The sequence below is a fragment of the Trichoplusia ni genome, chromosome 1 (genome assembly GCF_003590095.1).
Source record: "Trichoplusia ni isolate ovarian cell line Hi5 chromosome 1, tn1, whole genome shotgun sequence".
Classification (NCBI taxonomy): Eukaryota; Metazoa; Arthropoda; class Insecta; order Lepidoptera; family Noctuidae; genus Trichoplusia; species Trichoplusia ni.
In genome coordinates, this window is record NC_039478.1 from 11485406 (window position 1) to 11509506 (window position 24101).

The 24101-nt window shown below is 35.3% G+C and overlaps 2 protein-coding genes, 1 long non-coding RNA gene and 1 other non-coding gene across 6 annotated transcripts; 2 read left to right on the top strand and 2 right to left on the bottom strand.

Annotated features, from left to right (window-relative positions):
• Positions 1-33: 33 nt before the first annotated feature.
• Positions 34-1518, top strand: LOC113494626. Of its 2 annotated transcripts, XR_003400664.1 has the most exons (5): positions 34-64; positions 141-207; positions 342-470; positions 849-916; positions 1096-1518. It is a non-coding gene; the product is annotated as an uncharacterized LOC113494626 (long non-coding RNA). The 2 variants fall into 2 exon arrangements; XR_003400662.1 differs by lacking the exon at positions 342-470.
• On the bottom strand, positions 1435-22004 carry LOC113494604 (protein takeout-like). Of its 2 annotated transcripts, none has more exons than XM_026873036.1 (6): positions 21894-22004; positions 4580-4672; positions 3376-3523; positions 2863-2996; positions 2397-2562; positions 1435-1853 (listed from the first exon to the last, which is right to left on the bottom strand). In XM_026873036.1, exons 2-6 carry the CDS (start codon positions 4587-4589, stop codon positions 1715-1717), a joined length of 597 nt encoding a protein of 198 aa, XP_026728837.1. In that variant the 5' UTR covers positions 4590-4672; positions 21894-22004; the 3' UTR covers positions 1435-1714. The 2 variants fall into 2 exon arrangements, with proteins under 2 accessions (XP_026728837.1, XP_026728828.1); XM_026873027.1 differs by lacking the exon at positions 21894-22004 and adding an exon at positions 16324-16478.
• On the top strand, positions 13859-13930 carry Trnat-cgu. The gene has a single exon. It is a non-coding gene; the product is annotated as a tRNA-Thr (tRNA).
• LOC113494596 lies at positions 19101-20371 on the bottom strand. The gene has a single exon (XM_026873015.1). The coding sequence runs from the start codon at positions 20317-20319 to the stop codon at positions 19174-19176; it is 1146 nt and encodes a 381-aa protein (XP_026728816.1). The 5' UTR covers positions 20320-20371; the 3' UTR covers positions 19101-19173.
• Positions 22005-24101: the final 2097 nt, after the last annotated feature.

The following is a 24101-nucleotide window of genomic DNA, read 5'->3' on the forward strand; positions in this document are numbered from 1 at the left end:
CGAAGGCAACTATAAAAACGGCTGGACCGATTTCATAAAATTTGAATGGAGCGACTTATAAAATGTGGGTTTCAGATCTTTTAAAACTATTTATTTAACTCTGTTATCACAATTCCTGCTAATACTTAATTCATTTGTAGATTGATCCTTGTTGACGCTTTGGTCAGTTTTCCGAGAACGATTACGGGTTTTAGTTGATCTTATAAGGTAAGAAAATCAACTGATCATAGAAGGCTTAAAAGAAATCGTAGTAAATGTAGTTTTTACTATCTTCGTTAGCTAAAACTGTAGTAGTCGAGTAGTGCCAGTACTGTAGTCTAAAATTTGAAACCTCCCAACAGCAGGAGTTTTATAAAAAGTTTAAAAGAGAGAAGAGTCGAAGTTGAAAGAATGGAGGAAGGTTTCTGCCCAACTGAGGGTTACACAAGACTGATGAGGATCCTAAGAAGTAGCGCAAAGCCAAAACCAATGTAAGTAAGGAGGAAGGTCCTACGTCCAACCGTGGGACAGTGTGGGCTGATAGTGAACGAGGATGGTCAAGAGCGAGTCTGACTTGCGACATTGAGGGTCACATAGCAATAGGACAAAAATTTGACGACTATTTTGGTCTTGCAAATTTATGACCCTGTTTAAAAATATTGGATATTTTTAGTATTTGATGCGTCAATTATCGGGTTTAGTTTTTAAATGTGGGTACAAAATCTTAAAAATACAAATTTTAATGAACAAGTACTAGTCCATAATTTGCATTTGACAAACGCACCTATGGCTAATTCCAAAGTCTTGGTTATTTCCATATTTTTTAACAGGATTCAATAAAATTAATGAGACTGCGTCTTTATTTTCAGATCGGGTAAAATGGAGTACGATGGAATAATCTTAGGAGTTATTATATATTTACTTTTAATAGGTGTATGTAAGTAGAATCCTTTTATTATTATTATTAAGCTTCCTTAAAAGTTCGACGAAATAAAATACTCTCAAAACTCACTATAAATAAATATGTCATTATTTTTTAAAAGTCAACTTTCCATCAAACCCAGCAGAATAACAGCGCCATCTCGGGACAAATAGTGAAACGTATGTTCTTTTCAGTGGTAGTTATTAATGAGGTTTTCTGCAAGACAATATGCATAAAGAACGCACAGCAGATACGGCAACAACAGGCAGCGCCAGATGTTGAGCTCAACGAGCGCAAACCTACAAAAAATCCAAAGAAGGAGACAATTTACAAACAGCCGAGAAGCCAATCGGCTTATCGGTCAAACTACATGTAGCTTAGTTTATCTCTTCAACAAGAGATGGCGCTGTCACAGGTACTGCCAAGTCTTGTTACCTCAATCACTTTATAGATGTCGCGGCACTAAAAATTCTAAAACCTCCAAATCTTCTTGGGAAATATTTTAATTAGGCTAGTCAAAATGAAACAGCATGTCATATAAAATTATTTACTTATAACTTAACTAGTTATTTTTACAATGTCTAATTAAAGCAGCTCCAATAAATACAAGAATTCTTGAAGGTGTCTTATTTCTAGATTTTAGCTTACCTAATAGGGAATGATTAGCCCACTGCTGGGCCTAAGCCTTTCTTTCTTTGTGCTACTCTTCTTCTTCTAATGTATCTATTTCTGCCGTTTCCAAGGCCGATGCAAAGCAGTGGGTTATTAAAGGCTGATGATGATGATGGTTTACTTGGACAAGGACAGTCACTATTAGTCTTCTAAGAATATTTTGTTCATCGGAACACTATCAAATATTTTATTCGTGACGTCCTGGAAGACAGAACTTAGTGATTTCTCGTAGGATTCCTTTAACTCATTGAAGACCAAGTCTGAGTTTTCATTCAGGAACCTGAAAACGTAAAACAAGTTTAAAGAAGTTATGTTAAACCAAACTTCGTTTTTCAAGAGTAATTTATCAATTAGTTTCTGTTGCATTATTTCTTTATTAGGTACTCCATTTAACAATCACAAATTGAAGTCCCACAAAACGGTTTGCAGGGTTTGTTTTTGGGTATAGATATGTAAAACCATTAACTTTCAAAACATTGGAATAACTTTCAAAAGATTTTGAGTGTTGGTAATCCATAATTGGGTAGACTATTGAACGTTATCAGTAGTAGGTACATTGTCTCCTCTGCCTCCAAAAGCTAAATGTCTGCTGATACAGGAATTATAACTGCGTGTGGATCCATCAAAGGTCAACCTCATCCATCATGTTCATAAAGACCTGCTCAATACTCAATACTTAATTGCTTCCATAATGTAGTTACAGGTGGTAATTTTAGGTACAGGGCAGTAAGCCGTATCTTTGTACCTAATGTTTTTTTCATTTCTATATTTTGTATTTATCTTTGTCAATAGATAAATATAAGACGCTATAATCTCCACTTACAAGTTCATCTGGTCCCCGAGCCTCTTGTCTCCGTTGAAGAGGTTGGTGAAGTGCAGCACGACGCGCTGCGGTATAAACTTGACGCGGTAGTCGCGGATGTGCATGTACGTCTGGCCGTCTCGCTGTTTCGGCTCGCCTATCAGGTCGTGTTTCACTACCAGGTTCACTGGAATTTTATTGAATAGTGGTTAGATCTAGGCTGAATGGCTTGAGATTGCTGATAGTTCACAGATTTATGTAGTTGTGAGGTTTTGAATGTAACGTTCATAAAATTAATATCTAACATTTTATTTAGCTCTAAATTTGATTTGGAATTTTTGCTACCTACGAGTATATTATTATAAAACCTGCAAAAATAACGTGCATTCTGTAATATTGGTTAGATTACCATTCAACTACAAGCTGAGAAAACCTAAACTAAAACTTAATACTTCCGCTACCGCTTACTAGATGGCGCTACACTCACCCATGGTAATGTTGGCGACGCCTTTTCCCTGTATCGGCAGCACCAATATCCTGCCCTTCATCACGTAGTCTGCTAAGAACTCCATCTTAGGAGTGATGGAGTCCGTTCGTAGTCGGAAGTTCTTGAGATCAGCCCTGAAAAGTAAAAGCAAGTTTTTGAATAAGTCTTTCTTAACTGTTCCCAAGTCTTACCCAATAACTTGTATTATCGCAAGCCAATTTTCGACGTCGCAGACGCGAGGATTTTATAGGTTCAGATGCAGAGACCAATTTACTGCCTACTTAGTTCATATAAATTTAACTCATTTTTTAGCTGAGAAATTGTGACTTTAAACGTTCCATGAAGAGGAATGCCCAATTTTTTTACGTTCATGAAATATTTGCTGTGCCTTATGTACCTTTTGTCCACCAGGCACATCACGGCAAAAATACCATCCTTTTAATCTGTGATATGTCTTGTATCTGCTGTCCGATAACACCACATCTTGTTAACACTATAACGGTTACTACTCACTTATAGCTAGTTAGTACGGAGTCAGTGAGGCCGTGCAGCTTGATGTTCCGGTAGTTTTGCGTGATAACGACCGGCCCCGCGCCAGAGTCGATGTTGATGCTGGACACCAGCAGCGGCTCCATCTGGGGCACTGCCAGGGATGCGATGCCTGGAATTGTGGAATAATTTGGTGGGGTAAGGGTTGAAGACCACTTTGGGGATAGGGATAAACTTATTATGGTATGGAAATTTAGTCAGATGGCAGCTTAGCTTGGGAAATAAATAACATATGTATGTGAAAAAGAAAGTGGTGTTAAAGCTAAACATCAAATTATTTTAAAGTGGTGAGATGTGGATCACATTGACTAAAATGGAATTACCGATTCAGTCATTTATTTTTGCCGTATTGTGCTTACGATCTTATAAGAGTTTTTCCAATCAATGCCTTTTAGTATATAAGTAATGTCTATCAAACCGTGCGCCATAGCCGATATTTAACATGGCCTCTATCATTGAGTACATAATTCTTTGTCCTTCATTCAAAATACAATTTTAGAAGGTTGAACTCCCAAACTGGGTATCTCACGTACGGTATTGCAAATCACTCGTTTGTTTACTATTAGGGGACCACAAATGCTATTGTGTGCTAACACTGAGTGCGCTTGACCTATCGCTTGGTGCAGCGCAATATATGGACTGCGCTGAGAAATAACTGGTTGCTGTGGAATTCTTTTTAATGTAGAGATTGCTTTTATTTTTAATAGCTTGTAGAAACTAGTGCTAGCTTCGAAAGCTAACAAAAGATTTCCTAAAGCCACAAACAAAGGCTGAGGAGACAGTAGCTGGATAATATTTATATCTTGACAACTCATGTAGTATAATTCAGCGCAGAACAGTCTCGAACCAATAGGGGAAAATCGTTGCCAGGCAGGAAAAAGTTACATAATAAAATACTTTTAATTAATTTAAACGCTCGCAATAATCAAATAAGTCCATTCTGCGGGTGTTTACAAAGATACAAAACACATGCTCAAAGCACTTGCGGTCTTAAACAATATTTAAGTTTATATGATACATATTTCTAGAGTGTATTTCAGTTACCTACAGCCATTTATAACTCTGAGACTAGGTTGTCAATCACCCATCCAATGAAGACTGTTGGGATCGATCCCGCTGTGCATGCCACCTAAGCAATAGTTGAACGTATATCAGGATCAAGGCTTACCTGTCTTCATCCTTCTTAAAGCGTCAGGAACAGCTGATTTGAGGCAGTCATTCAGTTTTGGATCACTCTGTCGACATCGTGTGAAGTCTTCGGCTGGAACAACAATGATAAATCGTTATTAGATTCAAAATCAAAATCATTTTTTTTTTATTTCATGTAGGCCGTTTTCCAAGCACTTTCAAAAAGTTATAATGATGACTCTAGTTGCGCGGTTCCAAAGTGTCATTCTTATGAAGAAGAACCGGCAAGAAACTCCATAAATATGATACATATTTTATTCGTTTTTAACTGAATGTATCTTTGTGGGTTTTAATGTGTGTTTTGAGTCTGAATGTATTGTTTGTCTCGAAATATGGATTATATTCCTTAGAACGGGATTAATGTGGAAGTAGAGTACTTGTATTTTTCTTCTGCACATCCTATAAAGGTAGGAAGTATACTAAATCCGCGAACAATATTGGTTTGTGACCGTGAGGAGGTCATTCACTCACAGATACCAGTAATAATTCATTCACACGCAACTTCTAACTCTGCATGCATATTTAATACTTGGATTTCAACATATTTATTTCCTCATAGAGATAGGCGGAAATTTTAAGCTTTTTATGACAGAATATTCAAGTATATCTCAGTGTTAAGTTGACGTTAAGTTTCATACTGTCCCGGACACTTATCTTTAACTTGACGAAGAGAAAGAGATAGCTATATGCCGTGTTGTGCGCACTCTCGCTTCCACAGCAACGGACCTACTTGCAGAGGTAGTAAGATCTCAGGAATACCTTCAAGAACTTTTTAAGGATAAGTTGCTTCTTACTTCTCGTGATTGAATGTAATTTAACTATTTACAAGATGGGAGGACGGCCTGAAGGAGTCAGCTGGTTGCGAGTAGATGAGAACAGAGGGGAAAGACAGGAATATAAATCTTTAGAGGAGACCTATGTCAGAAGACAAGGTGTGAAGTGAAACCGATAGTTGTTGTATATTACTATCACTCAAACAATGTGTTTAAATGTGCAGAACAGTAGATAATGAAGACTTATTTCATTTTAAATAATTCACCGTTAATTTAATTTGTAAGTTTAATCTACCCCTTAGAAATGATACATAATTGTTATACATAAGTTTGTGTGAGTCATCATCATCATCATCCACAGCCTTTATCCTCCCACTGCTGGGCATAGGCCTCCTCTTTCTCGTACGACGTTCCTGTGCTAGCCTCATCCAGACTCGACCCTAGACCTTTACTATGTCATCGACCCATCGTGCTCCCGGACGCCCGAAGCTTCTTTTGTATAAGTACCTAGTAATACCTGGTTTTTCATCATAGTCCAGGAGTCAAACCCACTATTTACATAGCCTATAGAAATATTGAATAGTTTCTCAACGCCATGGAATACTACCACGGCTAAGTATAGTTTGGCAACGCGTGGCGACGACTGCCGGCCTTGTAACCAATAGCTGGCTTGCAGATGTCACATACACGTGACTCAGAAGTATTAAACTGTCGTGTCTTTGGAAATGTTGGTAAATTAATGAAATGTTTTGTTTTCGATTGATATATAGGTTGGCCTAGCTGAAGACAGAAGTGATTGGAAAGGGTGGTTGAAAAGTGGTTAGATCTAGCGATTTTCAAGAAAGGTTAAAGCCATTGTTGACGATTCGAATTTAGACAAATTGGAAACGTTACTTAGCACTTTTTAAGTATTTTATAGAATCGCGATTAAACGGAAATTCCTAAATTGGTTTCTAGTGTTATCATCTTGAGCAAATAGGAATCAAAGCAATTAAATTTTTAAAGTTTTTGTAACTAAGGGGCATCCTGTTGTCCAGGTAACTGGGATGTAGAAGTCAGATAAGTAGTTTCACTTTGACAAACATTAGTACCTACATAGCTGCATCCGGTTGGACTGGAAGTGGACTCCAATACAGTTGGGAAAAGGTTAGGATAATAACTCTCAAACTCTTTCCACATGCAAAGAGAACTTTTTCGAATCTCATTCGTAACGCAACCGAAAAGATAACAAAATGAATGAAAGTGATTTAAAAAAAAATTATCAATCCAAATACATCAAAACGTATTTAAAGTTAACTAAACCTTCTGAAGTAGACCTGTACATTGTCACAGTAATTCGTGTCATCTGAATTTAACGTAATGCAGCCTCCGTTGTCATGTTATTATGCAACTGCTAGCCACTGCAACCGCTGCAACCGCCTGCAACTACAATTGCTACACCATTTAGATATAATATACCTTTAATTTAAGGTGTTTTTAACTAAATTGTACAGGTAATGATGATGTTATTCTAGGATTTGGTAAATTATTTTGTGTGGTGCTTTTCTTGTGCTAGTTAAGTGTAAAAAAATTAATATCTGCAGGAAAGAGACCTATTTATTGGATTAAACGTTATGAATTCGGTCATATGTTTTTGGGTAGTAAGTCTAAATCGAGTTCTATAAGAAAATTATATTTCATTAAAAAAAGTCAGTCAAAAAGATAGCATGATGTATAAATCCACTTTTTGCGACGGCACCTAAAAACTGTCAAATGAAACCTTCGTTTGTTTTTCGAGTTAAAACGTTAATTAATTTAAAATTGGATGGTATGAGGAAGTGTGTAACTCACGCCGATTAAAAAACAGCGGGCCATATCTAGTGTCTAGCCAGAGTAACGGTATCAACCACGCATGCTCCAATTGAAATACACGATATATATTTTCTAAATACGACTGACGTACTGGTCAGTTGGTCTAATAGCAAGTGGCCCTGGCTGCTATGACGGCTATCGTGGCTTCGATTCTCAACTAGAATAAATGATTGTGTATCAGCACGATCATATTTCTGTGTCTGGGTGTCATTTGCTTTATATCTTTGCTTTGCTTTCTGCATATCTTTGCTTATTTTGAGGCTAGATAGCGCTGTGTGAAAGTAGTCAAATCCTACGCAAAAATCCGCTTCCCCTTGAACAGGAGTAACACATTTATTTATTATTATTATTTATTTGTTAAATATACATAGGATAGTCTTTATCCCGATTTCATGTTCATGTGGGATCATTTACGATTTGTAACGGGTGGGGGCTGCGGGCAGCAGCAGCTAGTTATTTATATGAAAAACAATATACAATATGAAACCTAGCACCTCTAGATAATACTAGATATAATCGTGTTTGTACATAATTAGCTTTTCTAATTAGATGATCACAAATTATATCATCTCGTTAAGTAAACTGTTATTTCCATTTTGCGGTTTGTTGAAGTCATCAGGGTTTCCCTTCACACATTATATTTAGCACTTTAATGTTTGTTTGTAATTTAAATTAGGATTGTCAGTAAGCTCTATTGTAACATTAATTTTGAGACGATGTTTATCTAACACTTAATGGACTTTATAACTCATTCATTCGTAATTTAATTATATTAATGAGAAATGTATATAAATATTAATGATATTTACAATAAAAATTACATGCACTTACAATAAGTAATATACTAAAAAACAAAAACAATAATTAAAACAAGGCATCAAAAAATTCATCGGCATCGCTGCCGGCTGGGAGTGTGCCCAAAAGGCTGGCAGCATTGCCTCATTGAATGGCAATGCTAATCCTCTGAGCTAGGTAAAAGCCAGCCTTTGAGTCACGAGAAGTGTCAACGAGTCGCTTTGCTAGCTCTTTTAAAAAGCGTTTTGGCACTCGGCCCCCACGGCCCAAAAGTAATTGATTTTTCATACTTTATTTATTTTATTTACTTTAATCAATACTTTTGCTTTGGATAGTTTATTTATAGAGGAAGGTTTTTAGCTAAAAATATCACGCTATGATCATCAGGATCGAGTAAAATGCAAATTAAACCGTCATTCTCAATAAAGGAATAATAACATATTATTTAAGAATCTCAACATAAACTAAGATAAATAATCAGATGGATTACAAAGCAACAAAAAAAATGCAGTCGGAACTAAGCACATTAAGCAAAGATATCACTAACACAGCCCTACAAAACACCCGAACGTAACTGAGCTAGGTATTAGCGTAACAGTTAGTTACAGCGGCGCCTGCGCACGTAACGCGGTATTTATATACATGAGCAGTTACGTGCATCAGACTATATGCAGGCGGTGTAAGCAGATGTAATGATATGTAATACAATTAAAATTACGTGCTTCCGAAAAATAGAACGTATTTACATTTAGAAAGTTATTTATAGATTGCTTTTCTGTAATTCTTTGCTTGCGTTTTTTGGTTGTTGTGTCACGGTTGTTATTGCAAGCAGTAGAAGCTATATCCTTTATACTATGTTGTGGAGTGTGGTGAGTCGTTTCTTCTTCACAGTTAGAGGAAGCGGCAAAGGGGGGAGTCAGAGCTAACCAATGGTGATTTAAATTTTCGAAAAGCGCTTCTTAGGCTAATTCGTGTAGCCTAATCTGGATGAATGATTTTTATTTGATATAAATACGATCAATCTCCAATTATTTCAGTAATTAATTGCAATTTTGCTATTGACTGTACTAGTACTGAAATAATAAGACTTTCCTATATTTCGGTAGTTTACATTGCGTTCCGGTATTCCGAGGTACAAGGGTAGGGTGGTTTTAGCCGGGTGGTTTATGCTACTAAAAGCTAGATAACATTATTTTTAGTATAGTTCATGCATTATTCGAAACTAATTGACAATACCAATTTATTAAAATTCTACTCGTATTTACTGCATGACATGGGTTATTCGAATAAGCTAACTTTCTCGTCCATAATTTGACTGGCTTTAAAATATTTTTAGCAAAAACTTTTTAATTATGTGAACAATAGCATTTAGTACATTCGTTCGTGTACAAAATGCTATTGTAAAATTGAAGCGGACAGTAAGTTTATTAATTTAACTATATTTAAAATGTTTTATAATAGCCCGACTATCCACGACGTGTCACGGGTTAGATTCCTTAGTAGGACAAGCATTTGTGTGATCCACGAATGCTTGTCCTGAGTCTGGGTATCTTTGTGCATAAGACTTGAATATTTGTGAAACAGAGAAAGATTAAATTCCCCAGAGCGTTAGTCATTTTACCAATAAATAAAATAGAGTCCTTTATCTCTCTGTTAAGTTGTGTACAGATCAGTAAGTAACGTGTTATGTTTACGTAACATGTTCAACACATCGTGAGCAACGGTCAAGGTCCGTTGTGAAAAGAAATGTTGAAAGTTATTCCTCTCGTTTTGCCAATGATGTACAGCGTGCAGCGAAAGTTTGTCGTTATCTTGTAGGTCGTTTAAGTGATCGGTTGAGAAGCTGTGTTGGAGACTGTACGCTTTTAAGTTTACGTTCTTATTTGCTGGATTTATTTTTAACTAGCTGTTGCCCGCGACTTCGTTCCCGTGGGTAGAAGATATAAGTTATGATTTATACCTGCCCTGCTTTTTCACATTTTCCATTGTACCTATCTTCGCTCCTATTAATCGCAGCGTGATGGTTTATAGCCTAAAGCCTTTCTCAATGAATGGTCTATTCAACACAAAAAGAAGTTCCTGAGATTAGCGCGTTCAAATAAACAAACAAACAAACTCTTCAGCTTTATATATTAGTATAGAGTATAGATTGGAATTCATTGTGAGTTTTTTGTAAGTTAGTGTTTTCTTAGTTCTAAGATGATTCTTGAAATGTTTCCGTGTTTTTGGATTTATGTTTGTTTGTCTATTTTGAACTATCAATATTCTGTTTTTTTTTTAATATTATTATAACACTTATGAAGAGTATTTTGATTTTGTACCTTAATATCGTTCAGCATATCTAAAACTATGTTTCCCCAATCACCTAACTGCGCTGTTAATTACCATGTCAATAGTGGGCTGCAAGTAGCTCGGACATTGTAGTAACAAGGTGTACAAAGAGCCTTAAAATTACTCCACTTCTCAATGTCAATGGAAAGTCCCCATAAAACAATAATATGATATTTACCACATTTCGCAGTTATTAGTAAAAGCACGAGTGTCGCAAGCGACGCCAGGCGACCTTCATAGTTTTGTGCAACTGACATACGGACAAATATATTACTGCACCGCTTTGTAGTGATTTGGTGTTTATGAGATAGCGTGTTATGAAAGTGACGGGATTGACGTTCGTGAAGAAACATGCTTAGAGCTATATTGTAATGATATTGTAAGTGTATGTGGTTATGATTCCGCCAGTCTTGGTTATAGGGTAACATATTATAATTATCCACAACTTATAACGCCATCTAGTATCAAAAGTGGCAAAGCTTGTATTATGAGTCCGTTCTAGACAACTGATAAACATACTTAAAATGTATAATGTTTAATTTTAAATATATATCCCTTCTACTTATTTAGAGAAAACTTATTACGCCTGCAGATTTTAATTAACACGGTTTTTTGCTTTTATCCCGATTTAATGTTCAAGTGGGATCATTTTTGATAATGTTTTCATAAACATTTTCTTGGGTACGAATCGAACCGACGATCACATGTATATTAGTCAGGGCCACTAACCACTAGACCATTATACCAGTAAATGAGTTTTTAAAAACTGCCCTGTACATTTTCACAGATAAATTTACCCTCCTTTGTAATTCCTAAAATCCTTCCAACACACCTGCCTGATATGTCAAGGCGCACACATGCCCGACCCGCTGCATGTAAATAGTTGCATTGTGTGTGTCATTGCTGCGCACGCGCAGAGCCTTGGAGCTATTGTCTTGACCCCGCGGTTATTGCTTCTATGTGACTCAGGAGCCGAGGAAATTAGATAATACTTATTCCGAATTGGTTGAGTGGACAGAATACCTAAGTTAAAAGTATTTTCTTTGAAGTGTGAAGGCTAATTTTAAGGGCTATTTTGACCTTTGGTCCTGTAAGGTCATCTTTGATAGGTATCAACTGTTGGAATTGGTGCGATGGTCAAGTTTGGACATTGTTAAGAGCTTAACTATTGGTAAACTTAGCTTTTTCCTTTTTGATTTTTGGGCCATCACTGTTGAACTTATATGAAAAAGAATGCGGTAGTGGTTTTCTTTCCAAATTACAATTGCTTAATCCAAATAATAATCAGTTCTATTATTCATAAGTAAAATCAAACTCCAAATTCTAGCCGGTCGATCAATCTATGTTTGCTGAAAAAAAGACGTATCCATTGTACCACCACCATGTAAGTTAGTAGTAGATGAACAAATTATCTTCATCCCTATTCTATCTCCTGAATAGATAACCAACAAATTGAACCGAACATAACAAGCTTATCCACTTTAAGTAATACTTATGCATGCGTTCATGTAACGCATTTCCGCGTCACCGCTCTACGGTTCGTGGTAACTCGAATATCATCAGCTTTCACTGCTAAATGTAAGCCCTCACTATTAAGAAAGGTTCCAGTAAAGTACAGGGTTACTACATACGTAATAACGTCTGTATTGCTAGGGTGTTAAGGTTCATTTTTCTAGGTTTTTCTGCAGGTTTCTGAGTTGGTTTTAAAGTTGTGAAAGGAGTAATATAATAAGTTTATTAGGTATTGGTTTGAATGTTGTGTTTCCTTGATTGAATAATGCTTGTTGTTAGATAATCTATTAGCTTAGTTTACTTCGGATATGCGAGCTAGATGTAACAAGAAAAAAATAGAAGTATTCTTTATTAAAAAATGCTGTCGTCGCCTAAGAAATTGCCAAAGTAAACCGCGAAAATCTTTCCCACGTCACATCATCATTAAAAAGTGATTGATTAAAAAATTGACTTTGACAGCTGTCAGTTTCAAAAAGTTTTTATTCAGGCATCTAATTACCACGAAGAAGAGAACATAAACAAAGGATGTGGACACAACGTTACCGGTAATAAAACAACACTTAACACATTTAACAAAAGCAAACCATAATTTAAGTGAACAGGAGTTGTAAATTATTACACAAAATAAAGCCTTACATGTCTTGGCTCACATCCAACCTGTCTTTGTAAGCGTCAGGCATTTCATACCGATACTACGTACCATTAAAACACTGGGATATAGACAATGATTCTACAAAATGGTTTATGGTCTTGAGTGATGATTAAATGATAAATCAAAATTCATTTATTTAAGTTATAAGTACATAAAGCACTATTTGAACGCATAAAAGTTACGTAGAATAAATGTAAAACAACATAACTATAGTATTGTCATCAGAAAAATAAACTACATAAATACATAATGAATAAAGTATCACTCATCTAGCTGTTATGTTTCATGAGATACAGCTCAATAGTAGACGGGCAGACAGCGGACTCTTACTAAAAAGGGTTCCGTTTTAACCCTGTTACTACGAAACCCTGAAGACGGCGTCGGAAGTCCGCATCAGTACCGATAGGGCAACCCCAAAGATGGTGGTCCAGCACAGACGCGATGGCCTATATCACAGTAGTATATAACACTACCACACTAAATATAGTGGCACTACAGGGCCCCAATTCTGCTATTTACAACGGCCGATGAACGAATGAAAAATGACAATTTTCATATTCTCTTAAGCATTTTTCTACATGAAAATTGTAAATTCAGTACAGGACGGTACACTCAAGGTCAATACAATAAACTTCCAATTATTGTATGTGCAAAATGTTAAAGATAACAGGAATAATTTCAAATTTAATCCAATTGCCATTTGTTCATCGGCCATTGTAAAATAGCAGAATCGAGACCCTGTACTACTACTTTGCCGATATGTAGTTGATCTGGCCGCATGGGAAGCTTTACCTCTATACAATATTGTATAGAACATAGACATACGCATCGTGTAGTAGATAGGGGTGGAGCTATTATGTTTTCATTTACGAGGCAAAGTTTAAAACATATAATTTTTTAAAAAACATATTTGAAAGCAAAAATGTTACTGGCGAATGTCATAAATTACCTTTGCTAAGAAAAGAGGCGTGATTACGAGAAACGCACTGTAGTATTTAAATTGAATAAAAATCCAATATGTTTTTAGACAGGGCAAATTAAGCCAGTGTGTCTAATAAGTAAGTATGAACTATTATATTTTTTGGCTATATCTGAAATGTAGTAATTGATAAAAGTACTTCATAAATAATCAATCATGTGACGTGTTAAAATTTTAGCAGATAGTGACGTCACGCCACGCAAATATAAAAAAAAATATGATATATTTGCACGACAAATGGAAATATAAGTATCTAATAGCATTAATCTAACTGAAAAACTTTAAAAATATCAACTACCCTATTTTACTTGTCGGTTACTTACTCCACAATTTCAAGGGGTGCTATAATTCGCAAACTTTAGCATCGCCTCTTTAGCTCAGTGGTAGAGCACTGGTCTCGTAAACCAGGGGTCGTGAGTTCAATCCTCACAGGAGGCATTAACATCACACGTGGTTCTTTTGCTACATTATTCAAGAAATTGAATAATTTTAGTAAAATAATTTTATGTTTTTTTAGTTTGTAGATATTATATCCGATGATGTATATTCCTGTTTCAAGGAGTTGGAGGGTACCTAACCAATTACATTTATAGTAAGTAATAGTCATTAGTAGAGATGCGGAGAGTAACGAGTACCGAGTTTTACCGGCTCAATTATTTTTTAACAGTAAAAATACGTACTTTACGCGTTAAAAAACGTACGACGTACGACTCCATGGTCTCATTACTGCTCGTTTTTAACCGAGATTGTCATAGATTTGATTAATAAGTAATAAATGTTTTTCAATAGACACTGTTGTTTTAATTACACATGTTTAAATGTAAATATATTTCTAGTCTATACAAACCGAGATATCGGGTCGAGCACGAGTATTAAAATACCCGCCGAGTACGTTGAGTATCGAGTATTAACCTAGTACTCAGCCCATCTTTAAAAATTAGGCACAGGTTCATTGATGTAACTTAGTATTTTAATTTACAGCGTCCCGAGTCCTACTGCCTTCCCTTACTGTGAGTGTGGGAGAGAGATGGTACTCTACGTCCTGTATAGCGCTGGCGCGCTTCCACAACTGTGGTGGCGGCCCTCACCCCTTTGTCGTAATGTTAAATATAAAGTGTGCTATAGAAAATTGTCTAATAATGTTTTGAAAGCCCTCAAAAAGTAGAAGATAATATTTTTGTTTTTATTTAGCATTAATAGGTCGGGATTTTATCTTAAGATCATAATAAAGTTTTATCACAAATTCCCAATAAACTAAAGCATAAAAGACGAACAGACTAACAGTTTTAAGTATAAATGTAGATTAAATATTTAAGTAATGTTAAACCTTCATAGTTTGTGACTTTTTGCAATCTAAACAAAACGCACAAGGTTATCTAATGGCTAATTATTTTCACACTTTCATGATTTTTCAATGTAACAACATTCTCTTGTACAAAATGCGTTTGTTATAGACATTTATTCATTAATTTAAAATTATATAGCGTCTCTATCTCTGTGAAAGAATAATAGGATTTAAGTTAATTTTCAGGACTTTCTTAAATGTAGCTTTAATCCCATAAAATAGGTGGGCCTGACTTCATAAAACTATTCCTAAAAAAAATGTCAGTTTATCAGATTTCCGGACCCAAAGGGTAACAAGAGTCAATACGAATAATGCTAAGATGTCCTCCTATTGCCACAATTAATATCGCGGTAATACAACCATTCGTTGGGTTGTAGATATGATAGGTGGCCGAATTTTTAGGTAGAACTTTCAGTACCGCGAGTCTTATTTACCCTGGACCGATGGTTAATTAAGGCAACTTTTTTATATTATTCTGTATTATTGACATTAATAACAATGAAACTATCCGCTGCTTAGAAAATGTCGGAGGATGATGAGGATGAAAAACTCTCAATACCTAAACAATATTTAAAATATCATATTCTACTTTCGGACTTTTAAATAATAATATATTTGTGGATAAAAACTAACAACTCTCTTCAAGGAACAAATTTTAGAAGAACAAAAATTGGTCTATAATATTTTTTTAATTCATTCATTCACTTTTTGGCATAGGTACGCATAAATATGTCAGTGGTCTGTAAACGACTTTGTAATTAACAAAAAAAATAAACTGCTTAATTAAACTTAATTGGTGCATATATAAGATTTCTAATTATCGTAACGTAGCTTCTTACATCGAGACAACGTCAATGTACGCAAGACTACGTTACCGAATTAACCATAGATCTTTTACGATCCAATAAAAAACCTCGTCACGGAGATGCAGGCGTAGATAAAACCGACGAGTGTCGTAACAGTTTGTCGTGAAAATTTTACTAATGAGGTTTAAAAACTTAGTAAAATGGTAAATCTAGCTTACCTAATAATGAGGTGACCTCTATTAACTAAGCGATAAGTAGGTATATAAAATAATAACTGACTAACTACAACTAATTTACTAATATTTGAGAAAGAAGTGAACGTGTAAAAAAATATTTGTTTTTTTTTAGTTTTATAAATAAATACTGAAACGAATAGTAAATTAAATGAAGACTCTGAGTAAAAAATATATTAAAAGGAACAGACTCATTCACAGAAGCCCACAAAATCCTAGGATTTCAGACTTTAAAACTATTGTGCCTTGGGAGTATTGGAAATTAATTTAACGGATAGAGCAAAGTTCGTAAAAAACAGTAAGTCTAAACTTTTTAAACGTAACCGTCTCTGACATTCGCAGAAAGCACAGAACTTCGTGCCAACAGCCTATTCGATAACTTTACTTTTTCTTTACCGACAATCATTATCAAATAACAGTTACACTGCATTATAAAAGAATACTTACGTAAACTTTTGTCCGCTCCCACGAGACTCGTCAAAAAAACCACAAGCATTAATGACTCAAACATTTTTTCGTTTATTTCTCACTGACAGCGGCACATTCGCGGTTTTTAAACAAAAGTGACAGTTCTCGCGCATGCGCAGAAGCGGCGACTGAGGCGCGCGCGCGAAACCCGCCATATTTATTTACGAGGCGGGAAATGTTACGAAATACGATTGCTTTGCTTCTCAAATTCGAGACATAATTGTAGTAATTTTCCGCGGTAGATGGAGCTTAAGATATAAAATGTTTTGAAATTGCCGTTTGGTATACGACATATAGTTATTTATAGATAGTATTGAACTATGTCTATAAGTTTTCGAAATTGTTAAATAAGACGTAAACTTTGGCAAGATTCGAATTTAATGATGTTTGAACATCCCTGAGTGAAGACTGATACAACGACCCCGGAGTTGGTTTTGACAGTTCTTCTTCGGATAAGTAAGGATAAGATGTTGACGTAAAGACTGATAATTTTCCTGTCCATCCAAAGGTTGTCTGGAAGATATCGCTTTTAGCGATAAGACCTCCATTGACTGGCCTGTTGGTCTAGTGGTTAGTGACCCTGACTACTATACCGGAGGTCGTGGGTTCGATTCCCAACCGGGACAAATGTTTGTGTGATGAGCACGATCATTTATTCTGTGTCTGGGTGTAATTTATCTATATTATGTATGTATTTAGAACTATATAAGTATGTTTATCAGTTGTCTAGTACTCATAATACAAGCTCTGCTTAGTTTGAGACTAAGTAGATGGCGTTGTGTGAATGTTGTCCAATATTACTATATTACTATTACTATTGTACCCTAACATTGTATGTATTAAGAATCACTGCTGTAATTCCATGGTGTACAATAAAGAATATTCTAATCTAATCTAAAGTTTAGAAGTGATGATATATCCTATTTACAGAATAAATGATTTCATTTCAAGACAACACAAAAACACCAATCTAAGGCTTTTTTTAATGTCTATAAGTAAGTAGATTGCTTTATATTTTAAAGAGAAAGAGAGCAAAGGTAAATATTTTCTGAAATAATTTCAAGTTGCTTAATTTTGATAAAATATATTCAATTGCCACTTCATTCAATATCCTAAATAATTTATTCCTTCTCTCAGCATCAATAGAAGTGACGAGCGGGTTCGATCCCAGGTCGCACATTTGTGTAAGAAATCATTACGATTCCTGAGTCTTTTCTGTGATTTCTAATTCAGGACGTTCTTAGAGCATACAATTTGATTGTTTAAAACCTCCTGCGCAACTGCTTAAGTTAATCCAAAGAGCAAAAAATACTTGAATTCCATCATTCAATTAAAAAAAAACGGAATATTTTCGAAAAATTCCGAAACAGAACGTCAACAACAAATATTTTGTATGGAATATACCAGCAAGTTCATAATCGCAAATAGAACACAAAAATATATTAACAAGAAGATCAAGGTGAAGGATTGGCAAAAAGCTTAATTAATATTCATATCTGTATAAAAAGCTTATGTAATGGTTATGGATATTTCTCGATTTTTCTTCATTATGTTTTGGAGGATCTAGTGATGGTACTTTGACCTATTATAATGTTATTATTATCTTATATTTGTTTACTAACTGTTGCCCACGACTACGCCTGCGTGGACAACATTCATATTTGTTTTTTTCGAGTCAATCTGTTTTTTTTAAACGACTCCTGTATTAATTAATTTAATCCTTGTATCGCGGGGGCTTTCAGAATCATAGTCATAAGCAAAAAGACACCCAGACTCAAGACTTCGTGGATCACACTAATGCTTGTCCTAGGCGGGAATCGAACCCGCGACACTTTGGGCTTATCATGATGTCGTGATAGTGCATAGAATGCCTCAATAAATGGGCTATCCAATATTTAAAAAATGCTTAAAATCGAGCCAGCGTTTAATGAGAGGAGAGTGTTCAAAAAACAAACATACTCTTCATGTTTATAATATTAGTACCTACCTATCTTCTGATAATTAGAAACTAAATATTTACATAAGCCATCAAATCCGCGTCCGATATCCAAATAATAATTATGAATAGGTAACTTTATAAGATAATGTCGTCTTCTAGTCTTTACGATTAAACCTGCAACCGTTTTAGATAAAAATACTTACTCAACTGGTTCTAAAATAAGAATAATCAATAAAGAGGTCTCTTAAAAAAAAAACAATTTCCGCACAAATTAAATTCTTGTTTCGCGGAATTGCCGCAGATATTTAAGTTACACATACAGCAATACCCAGATTCAGGATAAGCATTTGTAGATCACACAAACGCATCGCCTTCCCGGGGATCGAACTCGCGATTGGTTCCGTTCAATGGGTTTTGGCGGGTGACCCAAGGTAATCCCAACCTTAAATATTACCCAATAAATCCAGATAATTTTTTTGCTATGCTTCAAGACTTTAGTTAGACTGGACTTTGGATAAAATGAAAAAAAAGAATATTTTTAAACTCGCCATATTTGACAAGCGCCTTAATTGCCAAATGAGCAAATATCTGCTCAATCTACCTTTATAAAGCTACGTTATTTGGGGCATAAGCTTTAAATTATCCTACGAAATGTGGCCCAATGAAGTGAGCACGGATCAGCTAGTCAAAAATAAGTATACCTACTTAGCTGTAACTTAAAATAAGACACACGGTAGTAAGGACAAATAAGGTTTAAATATTTTTCAAATAACACACGTTCATATATGAATAACGTTAACTTTATTACAGAAACAAATATACATACATTGTTCATACATTTTAAACATTTACAGTCAAATTTAATAACTAAGACAAAAACAAACTCTTACCTAAATTATTATGACGTCATCTTCTTGAATCTTCTTATAATTGTATCTGCTGTCTTCATGATGCTCCTGATAACCTTTCTGGTACTTCAAAGCTAGAGAGTTTTCTGGTAGAGTCCTGTTAAATATTGAGTCGCCAGTGGCACTGAGTTTTACAATACCGAAGTATACAAACTCATCATTCTTCCTAGTTTCTTTTCTCCTCTCTTCAATGATAAGAGAGTCTTTAACTGGGAGAAGAAGAATCATGTCCTGAGGGTCAGTGGTACCAAGTTTAACTTTCGCTTGGATGGTCCCATTGATTTTATCACTTGTAGACTCCTTTTTAACGTCCATTGGCAGGTGGCACTCGACGCACCTGATCTTATTATTGTGGTCAGTGTTCAATGGAACTGGAAACAAACGATCGTTGAGATAAAATCTGTAAACGCACTTATGTTCGGCGAGACTTGTGACGCTCCCTTTCGATTTGATCCTAGACTTTGCTGAGTGACATTCAAAGTAATTTTTCAGCCGGAATTCTTTCAGTTTCTTTATGTTCTCGTCGCTGCTTGGGTTTATGCATGTTACGTCATCATCCGAGTCTGAATATATGTGGAAGATGGAGTCATCGGTCGTGTCTCGAAGGTCTGTGAAACTTTGCAGTTCTGACACTTCTCGTATGGTGTCGAGGGATGCTTTTTTATTGTCTCCACTGGTGTCCTGCCCTGAGTCAGCAGACGTGTAGAAGTTCTCATTTTTATAGTACTGTTGCACTGACTTCGATGGCTTTTTTTCAGCCTTTACAATATTGTCGTTCTTCACACATCTGATGTTCATCGTGTTGAGGATTGAGGATATCTCCTCCTGGGTCTGCTGCGGTTTGTCGTCGCCACACTTCTTGCAGTAGTCTACCACATTGTTCTGGCACTTTTTAGCAACGGTTGAGTCAGATTTAGTGGTCTTCTTAGGCTTTGGGACACACTTTTTGGTACTAAGTACCCCGCTCGAACAACTTTTACTTTCGGCACAGTTCGAAGTTATCTTTTTTGAAGTGACGACTTTTTTTAGCGTACTTTTATAGGATTTTTCACTTTTATGCGATGATCCCTTTGAAGTTTTAGTGAAGCGATCAAATGAGCTTTTTGAAGTGCTTACTTTATTAGACATTTTGATGAAAACAAATCAACGAAATAATTGTAGACAACTCGTTTCCATGGTAACGTTGACAGGTTTGACTCTATTGTGGTTGCAGCAAATAGTGGCCAGTCTTTTAATCTAGTCGAATAAGTTAATGCAAACGGTTTAAATCTCTTATAATTCTATTTGATTAGAGAGTGATTTAAGAGAAACTAAAATTATTTCATACTTTGCGTAGCTATTGCCATCTAGCGGCAAGTAGTAAAACTAACTAAGCGAAACGTTTATTCAGAGTTGCTGACAGATGGCGCTGTTGTCAGTTTACGAATATCATCACACCGTTTCTGCCGAGGGGTAAATAAAGTGGTACATTATTGCAATTAGCTTGTAATTTTAAACCAACATTTATTGTATGAATATCTTCGCGTTTGTACATTTGACTTTTTAAATAAGATAGTCTTTGAATCAAAATACGTTGAGGTTAGATAACATTAATTAAAAAAAGGTATGGGAAGGTGGGGTAAGACGGGGTAGCGAGGTAAGATGGGGACCCTCCAAAAATATATAATACAGTATTAATTGAAAAGTTATTTTGACGCCATCTAGTCGTATTTATCAGTACTTGTTAGAGTCGCAAAAAGTTTGTTCGAAGGAGCGCACGATTCTTCATGGTAAGTACATTTTTAAAATTTGAAGTGGTTTTATCTAATTATTGAAGCATATAAAGTGCATGACTGTTATAATGTATGATAAACATAATGTGTGACATATTTTTTTTGTTAATTTGTATTTATTTTACTATTGTAAACTCATTAATTCATGCCGGTTTCTTTTGATTTATAACCTCTAAAAATTCAATACAACTTTTAAGTCCAGTTTGGGAAAGATGGGACACTTATGTGGGGCAAGACGGGGTAGGTACCCGATCTTATCCGCTGAGTTGTTATTCAGTTTGTATCAGTGGCGAAGGGTGGATTTTCTTAGAAGGGAAGCCGGACCAAAAAAAAAACCTTACCTTGCTTGTGATGCGTGAATTCCAGTTATTATGGCTTGTATCTTATATCTTGTACGATGAATTTTCTTTAGCATTCTTATTATGAACTACATGCGTATTAGCAAAAAATGTTTCTATCCTATGATTTCCGAAATCATGCAATGATAAACAATTACGGATATGTTTTTCGGTCTGAACATGTTTTTAGATGAATTTGTAAGATTATTAATATCATTAAATCCCGTGTGGCTCCATAAGCTGTTAGAATCTGAGAATAACAAGCAAGGAAAACAAAACATTTTATTTAATTTACAACTTCCCGTGAGCCAAGGATACTTGTTGTAAAAAGACCTATTAAAATGTTTGAAAAACCCATCGCGTCGTTTATAATAAAATAATCATGTCAGGGCGAGCACGGCCTAAATGAATTACGTGTTTTTTATTTTCAATACTCAACTTTGAAAAGGATGTTTCCTCAGTCAACAAATAATCTGTCAGGCAGCATTCTACGTTCACTAATGCCGCCATGCTATCGAAGTTACTCTATTATAACATATTACTACTTAAATAACAACTGCTTCTTTTAAAACTACAAACTAAAACAACTTACCTAAATACCTAAGCGTGAAATAGACGACTTCCAAACAACACCACTAAACTGCACTGCACTGCACTAACACAACACAAAACTATCACTAATTCACTCTAGTTTACACTACTTTACACAAATAAATAAATTTCAACAATAATACATGAACAATTCTAAATTATGATATTAATATATCGAATGAAATGCAAATGGTTTGGTGAAAAAAATATAAAGTTTGACAGATAAATGACCGCGAACCAAAAGTGAAAAGAAACTATCATTCTATCCCGTTCCGGCGGACAACGAAGTTCGGTATCATTCTATCTCGTTCTGGCGTATCTCTCCGTCCTTATAACTCGAAAAATTGCGGCTTCCCTAGCTCCTATGATTGGCACGCTTTGTTACGTCAAGGTCACGATCGCTGCAATAGAAACTTTGCACTGGATTCCTGTTTCGCCTTACGAGTTACCTTAGTCCTTACTAACGACGACCAAATGTGCGTGAGCGGGATTTATTGCGCGGCGTAAAATGCTAGGCGGATTTTTTTTATAGGTATTTTTAAAAGCAATTTATTATGACGGGCCTGTTGGTCTAGTGGTTAGTGACCCTGACTGCTATACCGGAGGTCGTGGGTTCGATTCCCGCCCAGAACAAATGTTGTGTGATGAGCATGATCATTTGTTCTGGTGTCTGGGTGTAATTTATCTATAATATGTATGTATTTAGAAAATATATAAGTAAGTTTATCAGTTGTCTGGTTACCATAACACAAGCTCTGCTTAGCTTGGGATCAGATAACCGTGTGTGAGTTGTCCCATGATATTATTATTATTATTATTATTAATTGTTATTATTTATATATTATTGTAATTATTTATATATTAATGTTATTAATTTGTTTAAATGATAATGAAAAATAATAGACACTAGTATTTGCTATATTTCGAAAGGGAAGCCGGTAGGAATCGAGTTGTATGGAGCCTTCGCCACTGGTTTGTATTGAGATTGCATTCAACATTAACTATTTTTTTATAGTACAGTTCCAAAAACAGTAATGTTGTCATTTCCTGATGCTTAAATGGCTACACCGCCGTAAATCATTTAGCAAACTCTCCACCTCCACCAACTGCTTCAACCTCATGTCTCAAGCAGGCAACAGTAAATGATTATATAGATAATGATGCATTCCATCTGGTTAGCCCGAAAAAGTTAATGCCTTATTCGCGATTCGCCGAAAAAAGACCAAGACAAGTTCGAAGAAGGGGAAAAGCAGCTATTATTACTGCTTTTCTATATAAAAAAGAATGAGAGGAAAACTAAAATAGGTAGAAACTAAAACCACATGTAACAAACAAAAAGTAAATGACAAAAATAACAATAAAGAGAACTTGAAAAACCGAAAAAGCGAAAAGGCACAGAAGAAGAAGATACAGAATGTCTATACTGTCGCGGCTTGTATTCCGATTATCATACTTGTATCACTTATCGTACTTGAGGCAAGTGAGCGCATTGTGTCTGTGCAGGAGTGGAAGACAGCGATGACGAAGCTGAACATATCTGCCCGGTTTGTGAAGATGACGGCGCTTAAATAGTCTATACCCCATCTTACCCCAGGGGTATACCCCATCTTACCCTATAGGTGGGGTAAGATGGGGTGATTCAGTTATTTTTTAAAAGTTTATATTTTTATGAGAAGAACTTATTTTTTTTTGTTTTGACTGATTGTTATTAAAAGAAGAAAGACTGATTATTTAATTAATAAAAGTTCCTACGTTGTGCAATTAAAAAAGATGGGTTTTATTTATGAAATACCTTAAGGTCCCCGTCTTACCCCACCTTCCCCTATATATTAAATTATGGCAAACGCTTTTATTATAATTAGACCTATGAAATGAGAAATAACATAATATATATATTAATATATAATCATAATAATTCATCAATACAATATTGTTCTTAACCTTGCTTTTTTACCATGTCTTTAACATATGGAATGCAATAAAATATTGATTATCGAGAGAAAACATTAGTCTATTATTCCATACACTGATATTCCATAGCCCTTTCCCTAAAACTATTCAAACAAACCTAAAATCACAAACTCGTTATTTGTTGAGAGTTCTTCGGAATATTTCAACAAATGAATGTATGTTGTTTTTGATATTAGTTCGATAATAACACTTTCTTCAAGCATAGGGAAAGTGTCACAATATCATCACACCTGTGTTC

What these genes read in the sequence shown, in the direction of transcription:
- LOC113494596 (XM_026873015.1), bottom strand. Translation starts at nt 20,319, where the DNA reads ATGTCTAATAAAGTAAGCACTTCAAAAAGCTCATTTGATCGCTTCACT.
- LOC113494604 (XM_026873027.1), bottom strand. Translation starts at nt 16,387, where the DNA reads ATGTTTGAGTCATTAATGCTTGTGGTTTTTTTGACGAGTCTCGTGGGA. An exon ending in GGGAGCGGACAAAAGTTTAC is followed by an intron (nt 4,673 to 16,323) that starts GTAAGTATTCTT and finishes TTGTTGTTCCAG; the next exon opens with CCGAAGACTTCACACGATGT. An exon ending in TTTAAGAAGGATGAAGACAG is followed by an intron (nt 3,524 to 4,579) that starts GTAAGCCTTGAT and finishes CCACAATTCCAG; the next exon opens with GCATCGCATCCCTGGCAGTG.